Source organism: Sycon ciliatum, chromosome 1 (genome assembly GCF_964019385.1).
Source record: "Sycon ciliatum chromosome 1, ocSycCili1.1, whole genome shotgun sequence".
Taxonomy (NCBI): domain Eukaryota; kingdom Metazoa; phylum Porifera; class Calcarea; order Leucosolenida; family Sycettidae; genus Sycon; species Sycon ciliatum.
In genome coordinates, this window is record NC_088643.1 from 56445175 (window position 1) to 56471691 (window position 26517).

A 26517-nucleotide genomic window follows, 5' to 3' on the forward strand; every position below is an offset into this window, starting at 1 on the left:
TCCTGGAATGATTACTTTTATAGGCTGCCCTGGCTCTGAACTCCACACCTGAAATGATGGTCAACCGCCTTCGAAGCCGGTAGCGCGATGTAGATGAAGTGACTGTGACCACGGTGACAGCGACCGGCCTCAGTGCTGTATACCAGGTATACACGTCGGTGAGAAAGGGTAGCACTTGACCGTCTGTGGTTCTCTTCTCTCTCACACCATGATCCATATATACACACTACACAGTTTATCATCCAACACATCCACATTCCCAAAAATCCCGTCTGCCAGGCATGCACACACTAGTTAGCAGCTCCAGCCCTGCTCTAATCCTCGCACACTATAATGATCAATCTGACTGTGGGAGCACAGCACAGACGCTCTGTATCAGTATACTATCAGCAAGAGGCAATGTGTAGATGACAGCAGGCAACAATACCTACTTGCAGTACAAGTTGAGAAATTAGCACTATGCTGTGTAACCAAGAGTACATAAACCATAACCAAGAGTACATAAACCAATGTCCTCTTGGCGTAACTCATATTAAAGCTGTCATTGGGGGGGGGGGGGGGAGAAATGAATGCGGGAAGATATACTTCTGGTAAAATATTTTAGTTCAGTATTTTGCATAATTCTTACCTATCATGTCCAAAATAATTTTTTAAAGAACATTAAAAAAAGATATGTCCCATCCAACCGTGTCCTACTTGTAGATGTGTGTGTGTACCAATTGAAGGCGGCGAGTGGATAACGTGTTTCAGTACTGTCGATAGTGTTTAATAATAACTGTTTAAAATAGAAATTAAAAAAAAGTATTTAAAAAAGTATGAGGCTAGTGTACACCAGAGGAGGAGGCATGCACTATACACACTGAGTGTGGTCTTGTACAGACTTGCAAGACTTGCCCTCTGAACTAAGTTAGTACTGCATGAGCATTGCAGATGAGCACACCACTAAGAACTATTTCAAGTCCCGGTAGCGCAGTGGGCGGGAAAGCATGTGCCTGCTAGAACAGCGACAGGTGTCGCTTGGCCAAAATAGTGACCAGTCACTTGCAATGATTGCTCTCAATTTGAGGATGTGCCAAAGGAGTAGTTCCACTGGTTGCCGAAGCGATCCTCTCCACGCTTGGTGGCAATGGCGTCCAGGTTAGCACTCACACGGTTGATAGCCCCTCTGTGGCACAGAGCACCACACCAAACAACAGCATTGTCATGGTAAGCAATAAGCACGGACACGATAGGACACGATATTGTGCATACCGAAACTGCGCCACAACCAGGGTTGTGACCAGCATGGAATCAGCATGGAATCATCATGGAATCATCATGGAATCATTACTGTCAATAAGACAAGAGGGCACCTGGGAAACTTGGTGCATACCAATAGTTGCCACAAATCTGCATCTTGTGGCCAGCATGGAATCACAAGAGGGCACCTGGGAAACTTGGTGCATACCAATAGTTGCCACAAATCTGCATCGCTCCACGCATGTACACCTGTTGTCATTTCCTCTCTACTAAGTTAGAGCACTAAGCCAGCACGGAGGTCTGCTCTCCAATGCTTACATGCACATGCGGTGCATCTTGCAATTGCTAGACAAGAGGTGTGCTGGCAAGCCTAAGTTTCTTCTGCAAAATTTCGCATCGCAGGTTGTCGCAGCTCCGTCGCAGGTCGCATCACGGGAAGTTGAGCGAAGTTCAACTTCTGCTACGAGCGATGCGCATCACTTTCTACACGGCAGGCACATGTGCCACAAGTGCTCCGGCTCGAGCACGGTTTCGGACTGTGTGCACCCTGCAGGATTTCTCTGCGATGTGCCGCGCATTGAAGACTCTTCACGCGAAATAAGAGAAGGCTTTCGCTCGACGCTGTACAGTACGTTGCTCATTGTATTAACCCAGTGCTCTGCATTGTATTAGCCCAGTGCAGCAGTGCTCTGCATTGTATTAACCCAGTGCTCTGCCCAACTGCTAAACGTCAAGCCCTATTCTCTATCTAAAGAAAAGGACCTTTCTGGAGCTGATTGGTGATAATTGCAGCTTTTAATACTAATTTTCACAGAAGAACCTTGACTAGCGGTCACAGTGCTCAATACACGGCGTGCAGAGCCTACAAGACAAACGACTGTCTCCTGATGATTGCTTTTTAGCATGAAACTTATTAATTTATTATCACAGAAAAAGATTGACCACTCACTTGCTGAAGATTCGCTTAGCGATACGGGACTTCGGTGTGTTCACATCAGCGTCCAAATCTGCCAGAGTGGACTCCTTTGCAACAGCTACGAACAACAACGACGACGATGACGACGATAACAACAACAATAACAACATCTCTTATCAGCCACAGGCCATCGTGAGAATAAAGATTTGAAACGACAACAACAACAACGACACAAATGGGGAGGGGCGGGTGCACAATGAAAGTGGTCCGCAGACGAACACTCCATGTGCAGCGAAACAGTTCATAATAAATTATTTACTCTAAACCGAGTCCAAAGTACTGTAAAAGCCATTATTCTAACGAGGCGCATATATAACGATTTCCCAAAATCGACTAGTTTATGTGTACCAAAGGTAACGATTCTCACTCATTCTCAACGCTCAATAGGACAGTATATGTGTCGATTTCTGTATAACGATTTCTATTTTAACGACAGATTTCTCCTCGTTAACTCGTTAGAGTTAGCACTTCGTTATATATATATGGCTTTTACAGTACCCTGGATATAACATACCGCCGGTACATGTACTGTGACATTGTGTTGTAAAGTACAGTGCTGCTCAATGAAATCCAGTCGCGTCGTCACTCAAGATTGCGCCTTGCACCATTCCGCAGCCCAGTGTTCGCAGGTCTAGGGCTGCGCAACGCCCCGGCGCGTACTTGAGTGACGCGACTGGATTTCATTGAGCAACACTGTAGTACTTGGCATCGTGCCATGCCAGTCATTTATTAAATTTTTAGTTTGGATAAGGTATCGAATATACAGTACGTCGGCTACAAAGTACAGATGTGTACGGCCCCTGGACGGGAAGCACAGTATAAATGTACATGAAGGTTCACTGCAGTGGTATTCAGCACAACTGTGTACAGTACATGCAGTCACACACTGATCACACTGATCCAACCTCTCTTTCGTAACAACACGCGGAGGCAATCTGAACACAGAACAGGCCAGTACTGAAGAGTTCCGCGGGCTGACGGAACCAAAGCTGGTGATACCGACAAGGGCAATGACAACAAACTCCGTTATTGACAACACAACACTATCAACTGTAGAGCACATTCGTGTATAGAGCAGCATACTGCTATACCTTTTCGCTTCTTGCGCGGGGGTTTCGCTTGCATTTCCGGCACACCTGGTCCAAAAAAGACAAAAGCAGTGTGCAGGACAAGGAGATCATGGCAAGGTTCGTCCCAAATACATGACAATATTTGGGACGAACCTTTCAGTATAGTAAGGGTGGCTCGGACATGAGCATGAAGGTGGTCAAGGGTTTAGCACACAGTCCACAAGATTAACACACGACATAGTCACATTATTGACATACCGACGGCAGCTGCAACATCTGCTTCCAGATCCAACCATGCTGCCCGTGGAGCTGCCGTCGTAGAGCTTGACGTGCCCGCGCTGGATGCAGCAGCTGCAGCTTGACAAACCAAACACAACAGCACCAACAACAGAAATGATGTCAAGCACAGGAGTAGAGTAGAGGTTAGTTGTCTACAGCCAGTGCATACGTAGATAAAGTGCAATGGTGGTATTATGGTACTGGTACCCCGAACTCTACAGTGGCTGGAGAGAAACACACAACAACTGCAAGAAAACACACACACACACGCACACACACCAACATACCTGACTTGTTTTTGTCCAGAGAAGATTGTCCAGCATTATCTTCATCACCAGTCTGCCCGGTAGTATCAGGTCGGCCCTGGTTGTCACGTGCTATGATGGGACCATGGAAAGGACACTTGGAGAGGACAGCAGAAGCAGGCACAGGAAAACAACAAAAACGACATTCTTGTACTTAGTACATGTACTACATCTTGACATGGTGGGAAGTTTGCTGTACTGTCGTGGACATGAAAATCCAGTCGGAGGTCAAGCGGCCCAGGGCGCTAGCTATGCAGCCGTGAGTACGTATAGGATCAACACGACGTGTACTTCATGCAACATTCTGTATGCACTGAGGACGCCGGCCCCCGCGTCATTCGACCGTATTTCCATGCCCACTACAAGTACGTGTGCTGTGAGTTACCAGTGACGCTAGACCGGTGGAAATACTCATACACCGCATACTGGTATGATGCACAACAGCTTGCCACAGGGCAGAGAAAAGTATACTTGTCCACTTGTGTTGACGTGTCATTGTTGTTAGCCTTCTCTTCTTAGTTCACTTCAACAGGGTGCCCCACTTGATTAGAACCTCAGGTCATATGCACCAATGCATGGGACATCAGGCCTCCTTTACCAGCGTGACATACCTAGTATAGCTAGGCACATGTAGCGAGGAGAGGTGCTGGGGTGATAGCGGCCCTACCCTGCACTGGGGTGATAGCGGCCCTACCCTGCACTGGGGTGATAGCGGCCCTACCCTGCACTGGGGTGATAGCGGCCCTACCCTGCACTGGGGTGATAGCGGCCCTACCCTGCACTGGGGTGATAGCGGCCCTACCCTGCACTGGGGTCATAGCGGCCCTACCCTGCACTGGGGTGATAGCGGCCCTACCCTGCACTGGGGTGATAGCGGCCCTACCCTGCACTAGCCAAGCTCACAGTGTAGCATGTGTGCATGTGCATGTGTGTGTGTGTGTGTGTGTGTGTGTGTGTGTGTGTGTGTGTGTGTGTGTGTGTGTGTGTGTGTGTGTGTGTCTGGTGTGCGTGTGCATGTGTTTGTTGTACCTTGACCCTATCTTTGCGCGGACACAGCTTCCCGGATGGCAATGGCACACGGCACATCCACTTGACGGGCTCAAACTTGCCAGTGAACAAAATGGAACGCTGGTTGGCACTTTCCCATAGATCCTACACATTATACATTGCAATGCAAGACAAGAACAGGAAAAAGAGGCAAGAACACAAAAGCATTACAGGAGATACACTGTCATACCATTTTCAGCTGTAAAGGCGCACGATGCGTGTAGCTCTTGATGGACTACTCTCAAGCCGAGATGATAGGAATTGAAGAAGTCTTCATACACAAACCTCCAAACTGAACATGTGCAAGTAGGATAAACTATTCTGGTAGAGCTGATTTTATGTGCAACAGGAAAGTGCAAAGGACTTCAGTGAGGGTACCTGTATTCTTCGAGATTGGAATCCTTCTTGAAATTCAAAGCACTTCTTGACTGACCCTTCTGAAATAGGATTTACGGCACTTGACGGAGTTTTCCCCAGCTTAAAATGGAACATCTCCTGGCGTCCCCCGTGTTCTTACTCTACAGCGTGGCAGTCCCTTGTACAGCTGTAGGGCGCACACACACACACCTACCTTATTGACAAACTCTGGCTCTGTATCGGCATTGTTCCAGAACCGATGTAGTGAGTCAAGCCTGCAGCACAGTCAACCGATAGCAGAACAAACACAGGTAGGTGCAATAAGAAACATACAGTACCTGAACACACCAAAAAAAGGCAACATGGCGTATTATAAACTAGTGGAGTATTCGCGCTCACACAGGAAGCTAACTTGGAAACCAGAGGCCAGTAGTACCACTGCACGTAAAGCTGTAACCTACTTCAGCGAAGGCCAGTTGCTTGAGATATAGAGCGTGTGTGACAGTTTATGCATGCAGTGTGGTGTACATGTAGTGGTTCAAATCATGGTTTAACTGCACTGGTGTCCCCTTAGCCCATTACACACTCCAAGTAAACACGACAAGGTTATCCCAAGCGGCATCTAACTCTCAAGACAAGGGCATTCAGTACTCACTTCACAATGGATGGTGGAGCGTCACCATCCACACCCCAGTTTAGGATGTCCGTATCGAAACGAACCTTCGGCGCAACAGATAAAAGATCGGTTGTAGTAGCAGCAGCAGCAGCAGCAGCAGTGGTAGTGGTACTAGAAAATGATGAGTCAGGGTTGGCAGGGAAACTGTCATCCGCAGCAGTGCTTTTCTTCTCACCGCGCGACAGAGTAGAGAGTTGAGCAGCCATAGTGGTGGGGTCGATGGCTTTTTGGTCCTCGTGAACTGTGGACATTGACCAGGAGGACACCAGCGGGGCAGCTGCACTGCTAGCTTTGGATGGCCTCTTGGAGTCATCCGCTTGTGCAGAGCGCCGCGAAGCCACCAGAGCTGAACACAACGAGATGAGAAGGCCGTGCTTCCGTGAGTTTTTTTTCTGAACAGCAAGAAACGCACTATGATCAAGTGTGACATGTGTTTGAAGCTGCCCAAGGACATACATGTATGTTGAAGCAACATGACAAACCTCGCCAAGCAGCAGCGGCAAAATGACGGCGTTCTCCGTGCAGAGAGGGCTACCTAAAGTCACTCACGAGCAGTTCAAGAACAAACTGAACACCTTAAAGAAAGCAAAGCGTGCACCTCAGTACAACCTGAACCATCACTCTGTACTGATTCGGTAAGACATGCCATGCCATGCAACACAACACAACACACACAGTCGTGAAAATCGCACCTGCATCGAGCTCCGGGTCGTCCACCACAGCCATTTCCAGGCCTTCTTTCTCCGGCACTTCTTCAAACTCTACGTCCTCATCATCCTCTTCAGAGGACTCTCCACCTGCATCTGCTGTGGACATTACAATGAAAAAAAGCAGCAAGGAACACCCTTGAGGACCACACAATCACAAGTTTCACAATCAAAGGAAACTGTAGTAGTAGTACACTTGATAGGACAGGCCAATGCTGTGGACGGCAAAACTTGACAGGGAAAAGTACACTTTCCCTACAGGGGGTATGAATTGGCAAGGCAGATACGCGTATGCCAAATTGGAAGTGTACCTAACGGAATGGTTAATTACGAGGCAAATAACTTAAAGCATGCACAATGAATGCACTGGTCTGCAAATTGTACCGTTGCGTTGAGAAGAAGAGCTTCGGTCTCGCCATTCCACTTTCAACTCGGAGAACTTGTCCACACTGGCATTCATCTGCATGCGACAGTCCATGACCCGTCTCAGCCTTTCTCCTTCTTTATCGGCACTCTTGGTAAGAACCTGGTCGGCGTAAAAATGCATGCATGGACACACACATGCCGTGCATGTACACAGACAGACAGACAGACAAATAGACAGACAAATGCATACAAGTTCAATACAGGAAAAGTGAGAAACGCATTCCGTTCAGATAGGTGTACGTACTTACTTGTACAGCCAAGGGCTAAATTGGAAGAAACTTGACAGGCAGGAAGACCAGATTGCTTTACAATGAAAGCAGTTTGGCCACCAACTTTCTCCAAAATAGTGAAAATACTACCTCAGAAGTACTCTACAAGTACATGTACACGATTGCATTCTAAATACTGCAAAACCGGAAAGTCTAACGAGTCACAAAGTCTAACGTTTTAACGACCAATTATTTTTCGTTTAATATTTGAAAAAGGTTATCGCTAGATGTCTGTGTAAAGATGCGCATACAGATGGGTGGTCAGGTAGCCATCGTTAAACTTTCGGCACGTAATCATGCCAATATTACAACAAGCGTTGAAAACGTTAAACTTTTTGGTCGTTAGACTTTCTGGTTTTACAGTACAACAAGACACGGAGACTGTATTCAATAGTTCATCTTGTAACCACCACTAATTCCTCACCACAAGCCAAGCAGCTGTTACAGGCAGGAACTTTCGAATGATGAGCCGCCGATTGTCAGCTAGTGTCGTCAGCAGGTCACTGTTGTCTGCATCCTCGGCTATGATATAGCCTCCACCGCCAGCCATCGTCAAAGACCTGGCATCAAGCGTCAGACAGTAGTTATTTGCCATGCCCTGGGCACGCAGTGTGCCATCCTCGTCGACGCTACTGGCATCCGCAACATCCTCCTCCTCGTATTCCCACTCCTCAAAGTTATCCTGAAGACACCGAAAGACGCAGAACAAGGCACAACACAAAGCACTCTACTCAGTCTGGGGTTCACTACAATCATGTATATGCATTGGGTGTACCAGCTGAAGGAAGTGTACCCGCGCAGGACATTTTCATTATGGTGATTCGAAATTAGGACCGGCAGGAAGACAAGAGCAGCCACGCCGTAACTCTGAACTTCATACCACCGGTACACATCTTTTCGCATGGCAATAAACTACATGAACATACTCAACCTAAGACCTGAGCACCCCAAATTCGTAGGAAAACACCCGCCTTCGTCACTTGACAGAGAACGAGTCATTTCCTGAATGCATTACTGGCTCAAAAGAACATTTCAATACTTTCTTCGAGAAATCTCAGCAACGGTGAATCTCCTGAGCTGCACCTAGTACACAGGTCGATACCTACCTTATCCCAGCATTGCCTTGCTCTACAAACTATAAATATTACACCCCATCACAGAACATGCCAGCATGGTCTGGAGTTTCACCTTAGGGCCCGGTCACACATGCACTGGGATTCGCTTCGGCGACGAGGTTCGGCGGCAGCGAGCCTGGTGTCGCTCCAGCGAAACCACGTGTGTATGGTCACACATACAAACAGGGCAAACTCCTACTTTGGCGGAAAATGAGAGTAAAGTGGACTGTGGTGCATACGGTACGGAGAATAGACGAGGTCAATGACTATCTTGCACGCATTTTGTTGCATGGACATCATACGCATACAAATTTCTCGTAGCAAGTCCATATACAGCAGACCGTGGTGTTTTCCGCTGAAGCGAATCCGCAGAAGCGACAGTCTCGCTTCGAAAATTTTGGAGGAAGCGGATTGGAGTTTCCGCTGAAGCGGAAGTTCCGCTTTTCGCCGTTGCCATGCCATTTTTCGCTCCTGCGACCTCGCTTCAGCGTATACGCTACTTTCGAGTGCATGTGTGACCGGGCCCTTAACCACTGCTCAGCTGGTTCTGAATGATGTCCTGCAAACGTTTAAAAGTATGCACACGATTACTTTGGTTACTGGTAGCTAAAATATAATTCGATAGAAGTAAGAACCAGCGCACGAAATACTAGTAACGATTATCACAGGACAGTCGGCTGCTCCCAACACTGGAGCTCGTGCTTGTCCTGTTGACACAAGTCTACTGTATATGCATATGCATGTATTGCCATTACGCGGTGAAGACCTATCACAATAACAAGACCGGCGACACGTGCTACAGTCCATTTCAAAACTATAGACGCGTACCTAGGCAAAAACCGTTATGCCAGCATCTATACCACATAAAATCTGTGATCACTTTGTGCATAAATTTTTCCAAATTGGGCGTCTGTTATCCAATCGTTTAGAAACTCTATGAGAGTAATTGTGGGGCGATCCTGAGCAATATTCCGAAAACTATTCTCAAAAAGTTCCAGCCAAATTTGAAATATTTCAAAAACCCTACGCGTCTATAGTTTTGAAATAGACTGTAGTTGCTGCAGCCAAGCATTCCACTGAGTATGCAGCGGAGACCTATCGTGCTACATGCACTTACCACATCAGCTGATGACACGGAGACAGTCCGGCACATACGGTCAGCGTTTGCGTGACCAGGCTCAGCAGCCTCGGCTCGATCAGCTGAGGATGAAGATCGCGTTCTGAGACCGGTCCTAGTTTGAGAATTGCACACGGCTGATGTAGTTTCTGCAGGCACATCCTCGGCTGCACTTGATCCATGAGCAGCAGCCAGTGGTGGCTGGGCTGTGCTGGCACACTGTGCATTCACCGTTCTGCTTTTCGGCGTCTTTCCAGCAGATGTAGTACTCCCACGTGTCTGCACGGCTGGTTCAAACTCTGCCACACTGGGTAGAAGCAGCTGAAAGCAGGACTCCATTTCGGTAATGCAGCTCTCCATGTCCACTATCATTTCTACCAAGCACAAGGTACAGAAGCACAGAGAGAAAGAGAGAGAGAGAGAGAGAGAGAGAGAGAGAGAGAGAGAGAGAGAGAGAGAGAGAGAGGGGGGGAGAGAGAGAGAGAGAGAGAGAGAGAGAGAGAGAGCGAGCAAGAGAGCGAGAGAGAGAGAGAGAGAGAGAGAGAGAGAGAGAGAGAGAGAGAGAGAGAGAGAGAGAGAGAGAGAGAGAGAGAGAGAAGAGAGAGAGAGAGAGAGAGAGAGAGAGAGAGAGAGAGATAGATAGATAGATAGATAGATAGATAGATAGAGAGATAGATAAATAGATAGATAGATAGAGAGAGAGAAAGAGAGAGAAAGAGAGAGAGAGAGAGAGAGAGAACAAGAACATGGAAACAGCGATAATGAAATAGTCAAAAAAGGTTTTCTTCTTCTTTTTAGACCAAGAGTGGTACATATGATTAGCAAAGATAGAAATATTTACGATACTTTTCCAGACGTTTCGTTGTTCTGAACATCGTCAGTGGATAAAAAATGGAGGGCTTTGGGTGGTGGCACGAGTTAATAGGGGGTAATGGTGGTGAGATGAGGTGAGAAGGTGAAGGTGGGAAAAATACATGTATCTAAGTTAGTGGTGGAGGTTAGGTGCGGGTTGATACAGGTGGTAAGGAGTAAACCCTTAGGGTAGAAGTGTAGGTTGGTAGCAGGTGTTGGTGTGCGTGAAAGGTGGAGGGCGTAATGGAAGTCTTTCGGGTTGATAAATGTGGGAGAGAGTCTAAGTAGGGTGTAGATCAGCAATAGGTGTTGGACTGTTGGTGTATGTGGTGGGTAGAAGTAGCAAGAGGTGTGTGTGTGTGTGTGTTTGTGTGTGTGTGTGTGTGTGTGTGCGTGTGCGTGCGTGTGTGTATGTGTGTGTGTGTGTGTGTGAGTGTGTGCCATATGGTGCAGTGGTATGTGCATCCTATATCCAATCGATAGGTTACGGGTTCGATTCCCGACGATTATGGTCACACACGTCTTTCTTCTCTTTCTCAGACTCCTCCTGACTTTTCTTTCATTCTCCTGGGTGGTTACCAACAGCCAGTGCATGCCGGAGTATGTGGTGTGATGTGTGTGCGACTGTGCGGGAAACAAAAAATAATGAAAAAGACCAAAAAGTAGGGATTCACTGGCCAGAAAAGTCCCTTCATAGCTGTGTGGTGTAGACCAGGCTGAATAGTGGCAGTCAATTCTTCAGCCTTGCAAGCTGTTGAATGTGCACAAGCTGCTATGGCTTCTGCTGTAGCATCGCTATCATCGCCTCTGGCGATGGGCGTCAAATGGTCAATGGTGTGTGTGTGTGTGAAAAGAGTAAAGCAGTGGGTATTGACATGCGTGGAAGGTAGAAGTGACAGAAGGTGTGCGCTGTGGAGTAAGGGGTGCAGGATATTTCGGGGTGGTGGTTGGGGCTAAAACAGGAGGCCGTGATTCGCTTAAAGGGGAAGTATACCCTAAAATCAAATTTTCACCAGTTGTAGTCTTCGGGGTGCTGAGTCGAATGGTCTTGGTCCGAGGAAGCTGAGACGCTCCCTTCCTACTTGAATCCCAATCGAACTCGCGCACTTCCACCGAAACTGGGTGACTGCGCCCTACTAGATGGGGATTTGTATGCAAAATGTCACTAAAAGCGCCATTTCGTTCTTATAAAAGCACGGATGACCGCGATTGGCCCATATGTTGTAGTCTTTTGGACGCTGAGTCGACTGGTTTTGGTCCGAAAAGGCTGCGATGTAGCGTTCCTCCTTTATTCCCAATCGAACATGGTTGAACAAGCGGTCACGTGCTCCTGCGTACACCAGTCACCTGGTCACCGTGCCTGCAGGGTACAACTTACTAGCCTGTTTGACCTTTTTTGGGTGCACTCCTGTCACTCGAGTTGAACTCGAGTTGAACCTTGGTGTGAAATTTGTCGCCTGCTGGCGTGGTGACCAGGTGATTTGGGCACCCAGGAGCACGTGACCGCTTGTTCAATCATGTTCGATTGGGAATAAAGGAGGAACGCTGCATCGCAGCCTTTTCGGACCCAAACCAGTCGACTCAGCGTCCAAAAGAGTACAACATATGGGCCAATTGCGGTCATCCGTGCTTTTATAAGAACGAAATGGCGCTTTTAGTGACATTTTGCATACAATTCCCCATCTAGTAGGGCGCAGTCACCCAGTTTCGGTGGAAGTGCGCGAGTTCGATTGGGATTCAAGTAGGAAGGGAGCGTCTCAGCTTCCTCGGACCAAGACCATTCGACTCAGCACCCAGAAGACTACAACTGGTGAAAATTTGATTTTAGGGTATACTTCCCCTTTAATTATATCAGCATATACAAGGAGGTGTGTGTGTGTGTGTGACTGTGTGTGTGTGTGTGTGTGACTGACTGTGTGTGTGTGTGTGTATGTGTGTGCGTGCGCGTGTGTGCAAGCATTGTGGCAGTGTTGAGTGGGGGGAGGAATGAAATAGCAGTAGTAGGTTCTTTTTTCGACAATACGAGATGAAGCTGGCCTCATCGAATAATGATAATCACATAATCAAGCAGGGTGCTCCAGATGATGGTAATGAATGCAAGTAGCATGCGCGAATAGTGCTTTACACCGCATCGCCGGATACTCTGCAAACCATGCCTAATAGAAGGAAAGAGGCATGACCGCTACCAAAACACGACGTCAAGATAAATAAACCCACTAGTAGTAAACCAAAAAAAAGTCACCACCAGGATTCAAACTGGGGATCGTCTGTTGACTAAGCCATGCAACCAGCCCATACCCTGCTTACCGTTCATTTGTGCTTTGACATGGTCTAGCTTGCGCTGAAGAATGATTTGCCTTCGCTCCGCTTCAGCATCGGCCCGCCGGCGTTCTTGGTTCGACTGTGCCTCCAAGTTAGCAAAGTCCACCTTCAAGCATGTGTAAACCAACAGATAGCTCAGCTTGTGAATACAGACATGTGTAAACCAACAGATAGCTCAGCTTGTGAATACAGACATGTGTAAACCAACAGATAGCTCAGCTTGTGAATACAGACATGTGTAAACCAACAGATAGCTCAGCTTGTGAATACAGACATGTACACATGTGATGCAGTGACGGTAAAATGAAATCTGACCAGTGTTTTCTGCATGAGCGCACGCGTACATGCCCTTCAGGGAGTCGAATAAGCCCGGGATTTTGCGGCTGAGAAGTTTCCAAGGCATAAGAATTTACCGTATTTTACCGGTTGTAAGTCGACCCCGGTTATAAGTCGACCCCCCTTTCTGGAGGTCACAATTCTGCGTTTCAAAGTTTTCACCCAAAGAAGCACTACTAACCACCTCCTGCTACTAACACATCAACAAATCATGTAAACATTCCTTATTGGAGGATAACGTCCCAATCCTTGAAAAAGGCCAATGAACTGGCAAAAATGTATAAACATGGTGCACTCGTGCATGCAGTGCAGGTCATTTTTTGTAAGATACTGATAGTTCCCGGTTATAAGTCGAATCCCGGTTGTAAGTCGACCCCCACCCTTTCTCCTTCTATTTTCAGTCGTAAAAGGTCGACTTACAACCGGAAAAATACGGTACATCTTGACAGACCTCAAGAAAATCCCATGGGAATCGCCTATCCATGACTGCTTCTCTTAGTAGTTTTTGGGACTTTGGGCAGTAATGGTAGGGCGCCATACTGTATGGAGTACTGAGGACTCAAACCAAACAAAACAGAAGGTTGTGAGGTTATGGATGTGAGCGGAATTCGGTGATTTTTCAGGTTTACCACCGACAGAGGTTGGTCTTGCACTCCCTTCACCCAACCTCGTCCACCTGTTTTCCTTCAGAAAACTGATGTAGGGATATCAGAGCACAACCGGGGCAGGCTGTTTTTCAGTTCTTTTCAGCTCTTTGCTGTCACTGGAGGCTGTTTTCTTCATCTCTTTTTGGACATTCCCCCACCATGTTGATAGTCGATGAGTCATACCATTTCCACTCTCGCACGTGCTTTTGCACGCCATCCCCTCTCCCCGGTTTACACGACTCCCTGGTGTACATGCATGTACGATATGCACGGTGTGTAGGGTTTGCACGTACAGCTACAGGAGAACTACATGTATATGTACCAACCACACACGTGCAATGTTGGACAGTGATGGGTCCTTATCTTGAGGACTGTCCCATCAGCACTATGAATAAACTGGCCAGCATGGCCACACCATAGACCTCAAACTTTCCAAACACCTGCATGTTTGTACACCGATGTTAAATCAGCAATCAGACATGCACCGCTCTCCTGTACCTTCTTGGTTTTCTGTAAGTAGCTGTAGCCCAATGCCAGCTTCTTGTAGTGCTCGCCGAAGCGCTGATGCCATTCACTGAAGCACTTGAGCGACCTGCGCTTCATAGTCTCCGCCACGTCTTTGGGTCGGGGCAGGGGTATTGCAACATCTGTGCCCATACAGTAGGTCATGATCTTATGCAGGTCGGTCACCATCAGTGTGCGGAAAGCATGGCTGCGGCAGAACAACTGGTCAATGAGGAGCAGGCATGAGAGGCGAATCTGCGCATGCTCCCGTTCCAGCTGATCCATCAGTAATGTGAACACAGCATTCACGTAAACATCAGACTTCCTGCAAAGCAAACAGAGTGCAGCATGTACGTACGGCACACTTGCTTGGATGCATGCAATGAGCAGCCACATAATAGTGGAAAGAGCGATAGTGGAAAGAGCGGGTGCAAGTCCTTGTAGCCATGTTCACCAGCTCATGCACACATATATTTTACACTTACACTTACACACACACACACACACACAAGTACGTCCGTGCACGTCCATGCAAAGGTACGCGTGCGCACAAACAACACACACATGGACAGACAGACAGACAGACACACATACACCCACACATATGCATGCATGCACGCGTGCTTACGCACACGTATAACGGTATTCGTGGCCAGTTGGGTTCTGACTACAGTCTTTTCGCCACACTGTTCTTGTGGACTTACTTGCAAATATTCTTTATAGCTTTGCATTTTTTCTCATCCAGGGAAGCACAGCCTGATGTTGTGATATCTTCAACAAGTTGGCACAGTTCTCTGTGGATTCCAATGTCCATCGTGCACGTGTGCCAACTCACAACTAATAAGCTCAACAACTAGTAGTCAGACACTACAAAGTACTAGTAGTATCTCTTTTTGAATTTCTTTTGGAATTTTACAGTGTACTATTTCTGGCTTGAAAATCTCCAGGCTGCAGCCCAGAACAGCTACTACGATAGTACGTACTGAAAAAATTCAAGAAGAAGAAAGCTCTGTTTCACAACATGGTACTGTATGGAGACTATGGACTCAGAACGTAACTCGTTTCACCCGTGTGTTCTCTTCGAAACAGGAGAAAAGGCTTCTATTCCTTTCAAACGATTGCGTAGAGATCTACGAAGTGATCATGCATGTCACTGCGCGCATGCGGTGATTCATGAATCATGATGCCGTCATGAAAAATGAGTCATGAAAATAATTATTATTATTTTCATTTCACAGTTCACTCACGATCACGCGACTGTGACCAGTGACGCGATCGATCGCGAGCGTCGAGCACGGCTGTTATGCATGCATAATCCAGCGACATTATGTACTAGTGTTTAAACCGAACACGGATTCTTCGAACGAATAATCTATCGAATAATTTCGCCCTCCATCGAACGAATAATCTATATTCTATCATACGCATGCTGGCATTTTTCAACACTTTTTCAGCACTTTTCAAGTAGTTTTTTAGATAATTTTTTGCTGATTATCGGATTTTGTTATGTGGAGGTGCAAAACCTGTTAACCTGTACCGCCAAGCGTACATACCGGTAACCCCCCAGAGTGTGCAACGCCTGATCCTGCTCTGCATAGGGTCTTGGTTGAAAGTGGTCAAAGACCGAAAATCACATTCACTGTGTCATAGCCCGAGAGTGAGGGCTTGTAACTTTTAACTACTGCTGATAGCTACTGTGCGTAGAACGTGGACACACTGTGTCTTCCGGACCGTAGTTGGAACAGTTATTATACAATATAATATACGGTGTGTGCCGGCGAGGTCACCTACCCAGTGAGACTGTAAAATGATAGGTTTGGCTGCTGTCAATAGATGAAGTGCACGACTGTGCATTTGCAGTAGAAAGTGCAATACCTGTAGTTATGACTTCGCTTTATAGTAGTAGTAAGCTAGGTGTGGATGTGCGTGATTGCACCTGCTTGACCATTGACTGGCTATGCTTTTAATCAAGTACATGTTGCGGTCCAGACGCCGGGTCTAGGCTTGCCCCGTTCTAATACCCTTTTACACTTTGCGTATCTTATGATGACAGCCGCTTCTAGATCACGCAGACCTGTGCGTGTGCGTGTGTGCGTGTGCGTGTCCGATCGCCGTTCCGCGCAGCGGACAAAGTTGCAGTTCAGCTGCATGTTTAGCAAGTACTATCGCTACTGCCGCTGCTTGCTGTTTTCTACGATGTGTTATATCATGGCATGCTGCTGCTTTTAGCGAGAGGTTCTTTCGGTGCTCTTCTTCCAAACAGGAACATATTCTCTGCTCTGACGAGATCAGTTGGTTATGTGTGTGTTGGGTTAGGACTGGGTGAAGTTGCTCCGTACCAGCCGTGGCTACACTGGTCACGAAACGTTCCGAGGGTTAGAGACGACACAGCCATGGGCGAGACTAACCGGAACACGCTCCCCGAGCGAGTTATCACAAGTGGTGCTGTGACCAGGATGGCTGGCAAGAACGAGGCAACAAAGTTCACCATTCCTAGAAGAGGCGCGAAGATCTCGGCCAGGCGCTTGTAGACGGTGCAAGCGCAGTCTAAGTATATTGAAGATGTTCAATGTATCCTGCCTCACTACTGGTTGTGTTGTTGTGGGTGCGGGAACTGGCCTCCACCAGGGAATAAAGAGGTTTGTTCTCTGTTGTGCTCGATTGGCATGGCGCAGTGATGACTGAGCTGCCTTTTGTGATGAGAATTGCATGCTGCATGATGGGCATACAGTTCGTAAGGAGGGGTATGGATGTGTCGTATCTCTCTAGTCTGTTTGGTCTAGTCCTCAGGCTGGGATGCCAGCCGGAGTGATTAGGGTGAACTATTGGCGGCCTTGTGCGCGAGTCATGGCATGATGTTGAGAGGCATGCATGATGCGGCTTGCACTGGTCGGCTAGGCTAAATGTGTGATGAACGGGAATCCGGATGGCGCACGAGGCTACGCGAGATGTCGCGAGTCAGGCGTGGGATCGGGAAACCTGATGCGACGGTGGTCGCTTGGCATGTTCACACGGCGGTTAGGGTTACAGTGGTTGAGTACGCTGTGCCCACGTGCAATTGGGGTGTGCACTCGTAGGCGCGCGCGTGCCGTGATCGGACGGCAGCGGCGTGGCTGAGTATATCAGGCGAGCTGAGGCGAAGAGGACTGAGTTCTTCGCGGATCAGTCGTCCTGCTAGCACTATTTGTCTACTTTGCTCGTTCTTTTGCTGTGTTGACGATGGCTCAGCAACAGCAACAACAAGGCAGAGGTGTGAATGCGCCTGCTGCAAATGTTCATCAACCGTTAGTAGCTGGTGGTGCTGCTGCGGTGGGTGGCCCTGCTGCAGTGATGGCTGCAGCAGGGGGAGCGGTAGCTGGTGCTGGAGGAGCGCCAGTTGCTCCAGCCTTCGGGAGGCCTGCGGTGATGCCCGAGGCCTACGATGGTTCCGGAGACTGGGTGGAGTATATCCAGTACTTCGATCAGTGCGCGCAGGTGAACGGGTGGAATGACCCGCAGAAAGCGCAGTACTTAGCGGTTCGCCTCAGAGGTGGGGCGCAACGCTTTTTGGCTACTATACCGGCTGCAAGACGGGCCGTATGGCAGCATGTGAGTGCGGACCTTGAGCGAAGGTTCGCACCACCTGCTAATGAGCGGCAGTTTAAGGCTCAATTCCGCACGAGGAGGCGTAAATCCGGTGAGGATTTAGCGCATCTGGCGGATGATCAGCGTCGGCTGGTGGTGCGGGCGTACCCCAACATGCCGGGTGGGTTACAGGATGAGCTGGTGAGGGACCAGTTCATCGAGGCGGTATCTCCCGTGGCTTTGAGAGTGAGGCTGCAGGAGAATCCTCCGGCGACGGTGCAGGCGGCATTAGAGATGGCGCTGCACCTGGAAAAGGTTTGGCGAAGTGTTGACTTGCCAAGCGAAGCTCCACAGAGGCTGGTGGGCCCCTACGGAGAGAGCCTGCAAACACAGTTGGTGACGGCCGCTGTGGATGTTGCTGAGGCTCCAGCGAGAGGACAGACGGACGTCCTCGAGCGTACTTTGAGCAGCCTGGTGAGGACGCTCGACCAACTACTGGAGAGGCGTGATGCTCCAAGTGGTCAAGGAGGGCGAGGCCGAGGAAGAACTCGGGATCAGGAGCCCGCTCGACGAGTGAAGATGTTCACTTGTTGGAACTGTGGTGAACCGGGCCACAGGGCAGCCCAATGTCCTCGTGAAGCGCAGATGGGGCGCGGAGGATACGATGGCTCGAGGAGAGGGCCTTTGGGGAACGGCCAGTGACTGGGGCGATGGCCCACGTGCCTGGTCAGACCATTTCTTTGGGTCGAGAGTGTAATCCGGCAGCACCTGATGAGCGTGCTGTCGAACAATCCATTCCTATGGTCGGATGCGACTCTGGAACGGGGATGTTGACCACGGGGACAATCGATGGGTTGTCAGTGGAGATGCTGGTAGATACTGGAGCGGCTGTAAGCTTAGTATCTGCGGATCTAGCCAGGAAGCTGGGCTACGATCCGGATCGACTCACGGCGGATGCGCCTGGGTTGAAGTTTTGTGGGGCAGATGGTAAGCCTTTGGTGGTGAACGGAAAAGTGGTTGTTCACCTTGGCGTTCAAGGATGTGTTTGTTCGCCGGAAATGCGGGTAGTCGATGGGCTACGATTTCCATGTGTGCTGGGACGTGATGTGCTGTCCAGCATTCCCTGTAACATAACCTCTGCGAATGGCAAGCTATGTTTCAAGGTCGAAGAAAGGCGAGGGGGTGGTGCAGATGAGGCTCCGCTCCGCTTGCAGGAGAAGATTGTTCTCCCACCACACCACGAGATGACCGTGGCGGCTGTGGTGGACACTCTTGCATTCGATGGGATGCCAGAGTTGGGGCTCACGGAACCAGATTGTGGGACTGCGAGCGACCCTGGTCTCTTGGTGGCAAAGTGTGTTGTGCGGCCACAAGAGAATCGTGTTCCCGTGCGATTGATGAATTGCACGGCGGAACAAATCACTCTGCCCAAGAGAGCCCAGATTGGCAAGCTGTGTGCAGTTGCAACTGTGGTGGACGGTAGTGAAGAGTTGGACGAGGCGAATGACTGGTGTAGCTACGGGGCTAACCAGGATTTGTGGTCTGTACTGCGAGTGGGGAACCCCGATGGTGGTCCCGGCGCAGGGAAGCGCTCTCCAGGCGGGAAGAGGCTGCTTGAAACCGGTGGTGGTGATGACGATGGTCGGTCACACCATTGTGCGATGAGGGATGATGAGGCAGTACACGAGGCCGACGTTGACCAGCGTGGTCGTGGTACGATGCCTGATGGCTGTTGCTCTCAGGAGGGTAACCGGGAGGCATGCTCCCCACCTGATACAGGCAACAGCGAGCAGCCTGTGGTTGAGGCCGAGCAGTTGGCTAGGCTCAGAACCTTGGTCGAGCAGTACAGATGTGTATTCGCTATGAACATGTCCGAGCTGGGTCGGACAGACGTGTTGAAACACGAGATTAGGACTAGCTGTGATGGTCCAGTTTATGAGCCCGCAAGGAGATTGCCTTGGAGCTCGCGAGAAACATGTCGGAAGTTGGTTGACGACATGCTTGAACAGGGTGTGATCGAAGAATCGGTCAGTCCATGGTCTTCACCAGTTGTGTTGGTGCGGAAGAAGGACGGATCGACGAGGTTCTGTGTTGATTATCGGAGAGTCAATGCAATAACCGTGAAAGATCCATACCCACTCCCGCGTATTGATGATACGTTGGACGCGTTGGGCGGTGCGATGTACTTCTCGACGCTTGATCTGTGCTCTGGGTATCATCAGATGCCAATGGACGAGGCAGACAAGGCCAAGACGGCATTTTCCACGCCTGATGGGCACTATGAGTTCAATGTGATGCCATTTGGTGTGTGCAATGGCCCGAGCTCATTTCAACGGCTGATGAGTGCCGTTTTGCGAGGTTTGCAGTGGCAGATGTGCCTGGTATACCTCGATGATATTATCGTGTTCTCAAAGACGTTTGACGAACACTTGGAACGACTGGAAGCAGTGTTCCAAAGACTACTGGAGGCTGGTCTTCGGTTGAAACCCTCGAAATGTCATCTGTTGAGGACAGAAGTCAATTTCTTGGGTCATGTTGTCACGAAGGATGGTGTGCGCACCGATCCGGACAAGATTGAGACCGTGTCAGAGTGGCGGTGCCCAAAGAACGTAGCAGAGGTGCGTTCTTTTATGGGTTTCTGTGGCTACTATCGACGGTTTGTGAAGGATTATGCATCCATTTCTCGGCCGCTGGTGAAGCTGACGAGGCAAAATCAGAGGTTTTCATGGGATGGCGAGTGTGAGATCGCATTCCAATTGCTGAAACAGAAGATGTCTTCAGCACCCACTTTGGCGTATCCGAGGTTTGAGACCGATGCGCCCCCATTTGTAGTCGATGTGGACGCAAGTGGTCATGGTTTGGGAGCTGTGTTGTCCCAGACCGACGCAGATGGTCGGGAGCGACCTATTGCGTATGCAAGCAGAGGGTTGAACTCTGCAGAGAGGAATTATGGCTCGACGAAGAATGAACTCCTCGGACTAGTGTGGGCATTTAGGCATTTCAGATGCTATTTGCTGGGTCGAAGGTTTGTCGTGCGCACAGACCATCAAGCACTAAAATACCTGAACCGTTTCAAAGAACCAAGTGCGATCGTGGCGCGGTGGCTTGAGTTTCTGAGTGATTTCGATTACGAGGTGCGTTATCGGAAAGGTAAAGTCCATGCCAATGCTGATGGCTTGTCTCGACAAGTGCAGGATCAGAGGTGTGGCACCACAGTCCCTGATGAGGTGATCGCTGTGGTATCAGACGAAAGGAGCTCAGTGGCGAATGCTGAGTCGGTCCAGAGTGACCTTCCTACGCCCTTTGTGCGGCGACGAAACTGGACATCAGCTGATTGGGCTGATGCTCAGCAACGTGATCATGAATTGACACGGCTGAGTGAGTGGCTCAGCTCCGGGTCATCTTCGCCTGACTTGACTGGTGTGAGTCCGGCTCTGAGGCATTATTTCCGAGGACGAAAATGTCTTGTGGTGCGAGAGGACGTGATATGTCGCGTTTTGCACAGTGAGAACGCAGGAGAGGGCACAAAGTTTCAAATTTTGGTGCCAGTTGCGTTGCGCGGTCAGGTGCTGAGTGAGTACCATGATCATCTAGGTCACTTAGGGGTGACTAGAACGTATCACCAGATTCAGTCCAAGCTCTTCTGGTATGGCATGAAGAGAGATGTGGAAGACTGGATTGGTAGTTGTGCGTCGTGCAGTCGACGATCGAGACCTGTGGGGCGTGGCAGTGGCGCACCACTAGAGGTCACTTGGTCGGGATATCCATTCGAGAGAGTTGGAATGGATTTGATTCCCGGATTGCCAGAGACAGATGCTGGCAACAAGCACATTTTGGTAATTGTTGACTATTTTACCAAATGGGTTGAAGCGTATCCGCTGAAACGGATGGATGCATCCACGATAGCTTCAAAGTTTGTGAGTGAGTTTGTTGCAAGGTTTGGAGCACCGGAGAGTGTGCACACTGACCAGGGCAAAAACTTTGACTCCAGATTGTTCAGAGATGTCTGTTCAATGCTTGGTATTAAAAAGACCAGGACGACGGCTTATCACCCTGCTGGAAATGGGTTGGTAGAGCGTTTTAATCAGACATTGGAGAAGATGATTTCTCACTATGTCGATGTGCATCAGCGAGATTGGGATGTGCATTTGCCGGCGGTTTTGATGGCTTACAGAGCCACGCCTCAGGCGAGTACGGGTTACACGCCTGCGTATCTACTGTTCGGTAGACAGATGTGTCTGCCACAGGATGTCGCTTATGGCTTACCACCTGATGAGATGGTCAGCTTATGCGAGCCTAGCTACGTCAGAGATTTGAGACAAAGGCTAGCGCATGTGCATGCAGTTGTGCGGAAGAAGTTGGAAACCGTGCACAAGCATCAAGCTCACTTGCATGATTCGGGAGCAGTACCCGTTTCATTCGCAGAAGGAGATCTGGTATGGTTGTTGGTACCAGCAGTTCCGATGGGGACTACTCCGAAGTTCTCCAAGCTCTGGCAAGGGCCGTTTGAAATAGTAACGAAGTTGTCAGACGTAGTGTATCGGGTGAGAGATACACGAGCGGCCAATGTCAAGGTGCAGATTGTGCACGTGAACAGGCTAAAACGATGTAGAGTAAGGCCTAACCATCTTCACGCTGTGAGTGAGGTGGAGGAACCTGAAGATGCTGAGTCTGTCGAAACGCCCCCGGCTGATGTGTATGTGCCGGACCCTACAGACTTGTTGTATTGGGATTCTGATGAGGATGCCCAGCATGAGACGTATGGCGGCGTGGACGGTGTTGGCGGCCAACCAGTTGTGCAGATCCCGCTACCAGTCAACCAGCCACCGCCACAACCAGCCCAGATTGCGGTTCAGACTCGAGCTGGGAGGACCGTCCGGCCACCGCAGTACTTTGGAATGCAAACCCAGTTGAGAAGACGACGGTAAGCCGAATGTTGTCGCCACGAGGACGTGGCAGTCTTTTCGAAGGCGCGGGGAGATGTCATAGCCCGAGAGTGAGGGCTTGTAACTTTTAACTACTGCTGATAGCTACTGTGCGTAGAACGTGGACACACTGTGTCTTCCGGACCGTAGTTGGAACAGTTATTATACAATATAATATACGGTGTGTGCCGGCGAGGTCACCTACCCAGTGAGACTGTAAAATGATAGGTTTGGCTGCTGTCAATAGATGAAGTGCACGACTGTGCATTTGCAGTAGAAAGTGCAATACCTGTAGTTATGAATTCGCTTTATAGTAGTAGTAAGCTAGGTGTGGATGTGCGTGATTGCACCTGCTTGACCATTGACTGGCTATGCTTTTAATCAAGTACATGTTGCGGTCCAGACGCCGGGTCTAGGCTTGCCCCGTTCTAATACCCTTTTACACTTTGCGTATCTTATGATGACAGCCGCTTCTAGATCACGCAGACCTGTGCGTGTGCGTGTGTGCGTGTGCGTGTCCGATCGCCGTTCCGCGCAGCGGACAAAGTTGCAGTTCAGCTGCATGTTTAGCAAGTACTATCGCTACTGCCGCTGCTTGCTGTTTTCTACGATGTGTTATATCATGGCATGCTGCTGCTTTTAGCGAGAGGTTCTTTCGGTGCTCTTCTTCCAAACAGGAACATATTCTCTGCTCTGACGAGATCAGTTGGTTATGTGTGTGTTGGGTTAGGACTGGGTGAAGTTGCGTTATGCCAGCCGTGACTATACTTGTCACAAAACGTTCCGAGGGTTAGAGACGACACAGCCATGGGCGAGACTAACCGGAACACGCTCCCCGAGCGAGTTATCACATCCATATTTCCCTCGTATGGAAAGAACAGAAGTACATGTACATGTATTACTAGATTCCGATAGGAGATAAAACCTTGGACTTGGAGGAGAAGTGATTGAGAAGAAATACTACGAGCAGATCTATGCAGTGCAAATATCAGTAGGGTCAGCACTGAGCATAGATCCTTTTTTTTTTTTTTTTTTTTTTTTTTTTCGATTTCTGATAATTCCTACGACTATTCGATTATTCGTTCACCCCACGAATATTCTAAATTATTCGATTATTACGTGATTGTGAATAAATAAAAAAATAAAATAAAAGAAATCATAAGCCAATACGCGCTAAACTGCGCTTAAATTATAATGAAGGGAGAAAAACTGGAATCCGCGGAAATTATAACATACAAAATGATACAGAGAAAAAAGGGGAAAAACTGGGGGAAACAGACAGGTTGTCTACAGATGACACTCGGAGACAGCAAGTGTGGCAGAATATGCATGAGGGTCATACCTGCTCGACTTGTGGCGATGCCCACGAAGGCATGCCACGGCCGCCTTCACGAGAGCAAAGGACAGCTGGGCTCTGATCAAAGCCATTGCCACAGAGAAAGGCTCACCATTCTTCTCAGACTTGATGCCTGCAATGCGGCCAAAGAGAGTGGAGGCTGCCTTCCCTTGGCCACCAGTCGTACTGAACACCACGGGGATGAAGGAAGCGTGCTCAACGTTGAGAATGCGACTCTCATAACTCCTCCGTTTCTCCTCTTCGTGCTTTCTGTAGCTGCCAGCGATCGTTGGTTTCCGATTTGAGGGGGCAAATGGGTTGAAAACCCGGACATCTAGAAAGGTCCTCTCAAACCGTCCACCGTGTAGACCGCTGACAACTACATCCAGCCGAGCTTGTTCTGCCGTGATGGTGGACCGCAGCGGAAAGCGCTCACCGGTCACAGGCTGGAGGTGCGGCTCAACATGAACATCATGTGCGACGTCGCGTAGCAGTGCTGCTGTTAGGCCGCGGTCACACCGAGCTCGATTCAGCCGTTCAGCCGAAACAAGCGCTTGTTTACGTCACTATTACCATGGAAATGGCTGAAAAATGTCCTACAAGCGACTTTCAGCCGTGGCTGACTCTCAGCCGTTTTTTTCCGGCTTGTTTCAGCCACAGCTTGTACAAGCGGCTGAAAGCCGAAATTCAAAAAATAATTTGAGTGCGCTTGGAGCTCCGGAGCACACCATGTAGCTAGTTGACATGATGAACTGATATTGATGTTCTTTCTTGTGTCCGTGGAACCGTGCTATCCCTGTGCCTTTGGTTTTGACCGTGAGTCTGTCTACCCCAACTTCACTGTATTCAGTTTGATTTGGATTTTGTCCGATGACCATGGATTTCTGCCGCTGTGCCTCTAGACTGCTGCGTGGATTGTTGGAGCTGTGGTTTGAGGCCAAGACAAGGCACCACACTCACGACCGAATTCATGAAGAAAGCCGGGTACGAAGAAGAGAGTGGATTGCAACTGAGTTCAATAACGGCAACCGGCGGGGCAGAAAGCTCGACATCAGGAAACACCACCCGAACCATCGCGTCCATGCACACCCAACAAATAAAAAGAGCACGACTTCGCAATTCAGAATCCGGGCTTCTTTTGCTTCTTCATCAAAACTGAACACTAGAACAAGTACAGTTTTAGATCGCGAACGTTCTGCTCTCCAGTTTCTTGCAAACATTGGTGTGTTTCGAGATATTCAAAATTTGGCGGGTATGAAAAACAAGCCATTCAAGCTTTGCACTCAAGGTCTGGTGTGACCGCGTCACAGGGATCACGCAAGCCAGCTGAGCGCCAGCGATAACAAGCCCAAAGTGGCTTGTTTCGGTGTGACCGGGGCCTAAGGTCTCGGACCTCGTTGTGCCGTAACGAGGGATAGCCACCGATGGCACATGACATGGCATGGGTGGTCGAGAATGGCTTTCCACACGCGCATGTTGCAGGTAAGCGATCAGGATCCCATCCATACCTGAGGCATATGGCATCGCGGAAGGCGCCCTTGTGCAGGGTGAAGCCATGCCTTCGCAATGGCCGACATGTCAGCCAACTTGAGGCGCCTTTCTCCGAGGCAAGCTGTAGGGTGCGTTGCAGGTCTGGCTCGAGTTGGGCCATCAGGGTGACGACATGGTCCTTCTCCTTCTTTCCAGCGGCTGTCCTAGCTGTTGCCTTCAGTACCCGCATCCGCCCTGATATGCCTTCCATGGATGACTGCTGTTGGATGATGTTATCAATGAGTGGATGGGTGATGGACAGAGAGCGCTGATGTTCATCGAATATACGCTGATGATTCTACAGCTGCAAGTAAGATAATTCGTCTCAGAGAATGGTGGTCTATCCTGGAAACGCGTGGTCCAGCTTACGGCTACTATACGAATGCCGCAAAGTCTGTGTTACTCGTCAAACCACAGTTCCTCAACATCGCGCGGGAAGTGTTCGCCGACACTGAAGTTCGCGTAACCGCGGACGGTCACCGACATCTTGGAGCTGTCCTGGGCACAGAGCAGTATTGCAATCAGTACGTCGCTCAAAAGGCAGAGCAATGGTGCAAAGAAGTCAAGCGCCTCGCAACCTATGCACTTAGCCAGCCGCAAGCCGCCTACACTGCATTTAGCCAAGGCCTCAAGCACAAATGGTCATTTCTGGTTCGTACTGTACCAGGAGCAGCAGATCTGCTACAGCCACTTGAGGATGTGATCCGCAATGATTTCATTCCGGCATTGACAGGGCGTCACCCACCGAATTCGGTGATCCGCGCTGTGCTTGACCTTCCGTGTCGTCTCGGTGGTCTCGGTATTGTTGACCCCAGTCAGCTGAACGATGAACATCAGCGCATTATTCGATTATTCGATTATTCGTTTCAACACTATTATGTACGGTACGACATTTTCCCGTCGCCCCAGTGATCCACG

General features: G+C 49.2%; 1 protein-coding gene across 2 annotated transcripts; it reads right to left on the reverse strand.

Moving 5' to 3' along the window:
- Window positions 1–313: 313 nt before the first annotated feature.
- LOC135804470 (UV-stimulated scaffold protein A-like) lies at window positions 314–15315 on the reverse strand. 2 transcript variants are annotated; one of them, XM_065318352.1, is made up of 15 exons: window positions 14949–15315; window positions 14239–14569; window positions 12743–12863; window positions 9584–9957; window positions 7776–8033; window positions 7041–7182; window positions 6642–6752; window positions 5929–6295; window positions 5488–5548; window positions 4899–5021; window positions 3852–3966; window positions 3544–3642; window positions 3307–3351; window positions 2189–2273; window positions 314–1165 (listed from the first exon to the last, which is right to left on the reverse strand). In XM_065318352.1, the coding sequence occupies exons 1-15, from the start codon at window positions 15056–15058 to the stop codon at window positions 1057–1059; spliced, it is 2451 nt and encodes an 816-aa protein (XP_065174424.1). In that variant the 5' UTR covers window positions 15059–15315; the 3' UTR covers window positions 314–1056. The 2 variants fall into 2 exon arrangements, with proteins under 2 accessions (XP_065174424.1, XP_065174423.1); XM_065318351.1 differs by having other exon boundaries at window positions 6642–6755.
- Between the last annotated feature and the right edge of the window lie 11202 nt (window positions 15316–26517).

Coding starts and splice junctions, on each gene's coding strand:
- LOC135804470 (XM_065318351.1), bottom strand. CDS start 15,058: ATGGACATTGGAATCCACAGAGAACTGTGCCAACTTGTTGAAGATATC. Junction 9,958..12,742: donor TGTCAAAGCACAAATGAACG/GTAAGCAGGGTA, acceptor TGTGCTTGGTAG/AAATGATAGTGGACATGGAG. Junction 8,034..9,583: donor CCGTGTCATCAGCTGATGTG/GTAAGTGCATGT, acceptor CGGTGTCTTCAG/GATAACTTTGAGGAGTGGGA.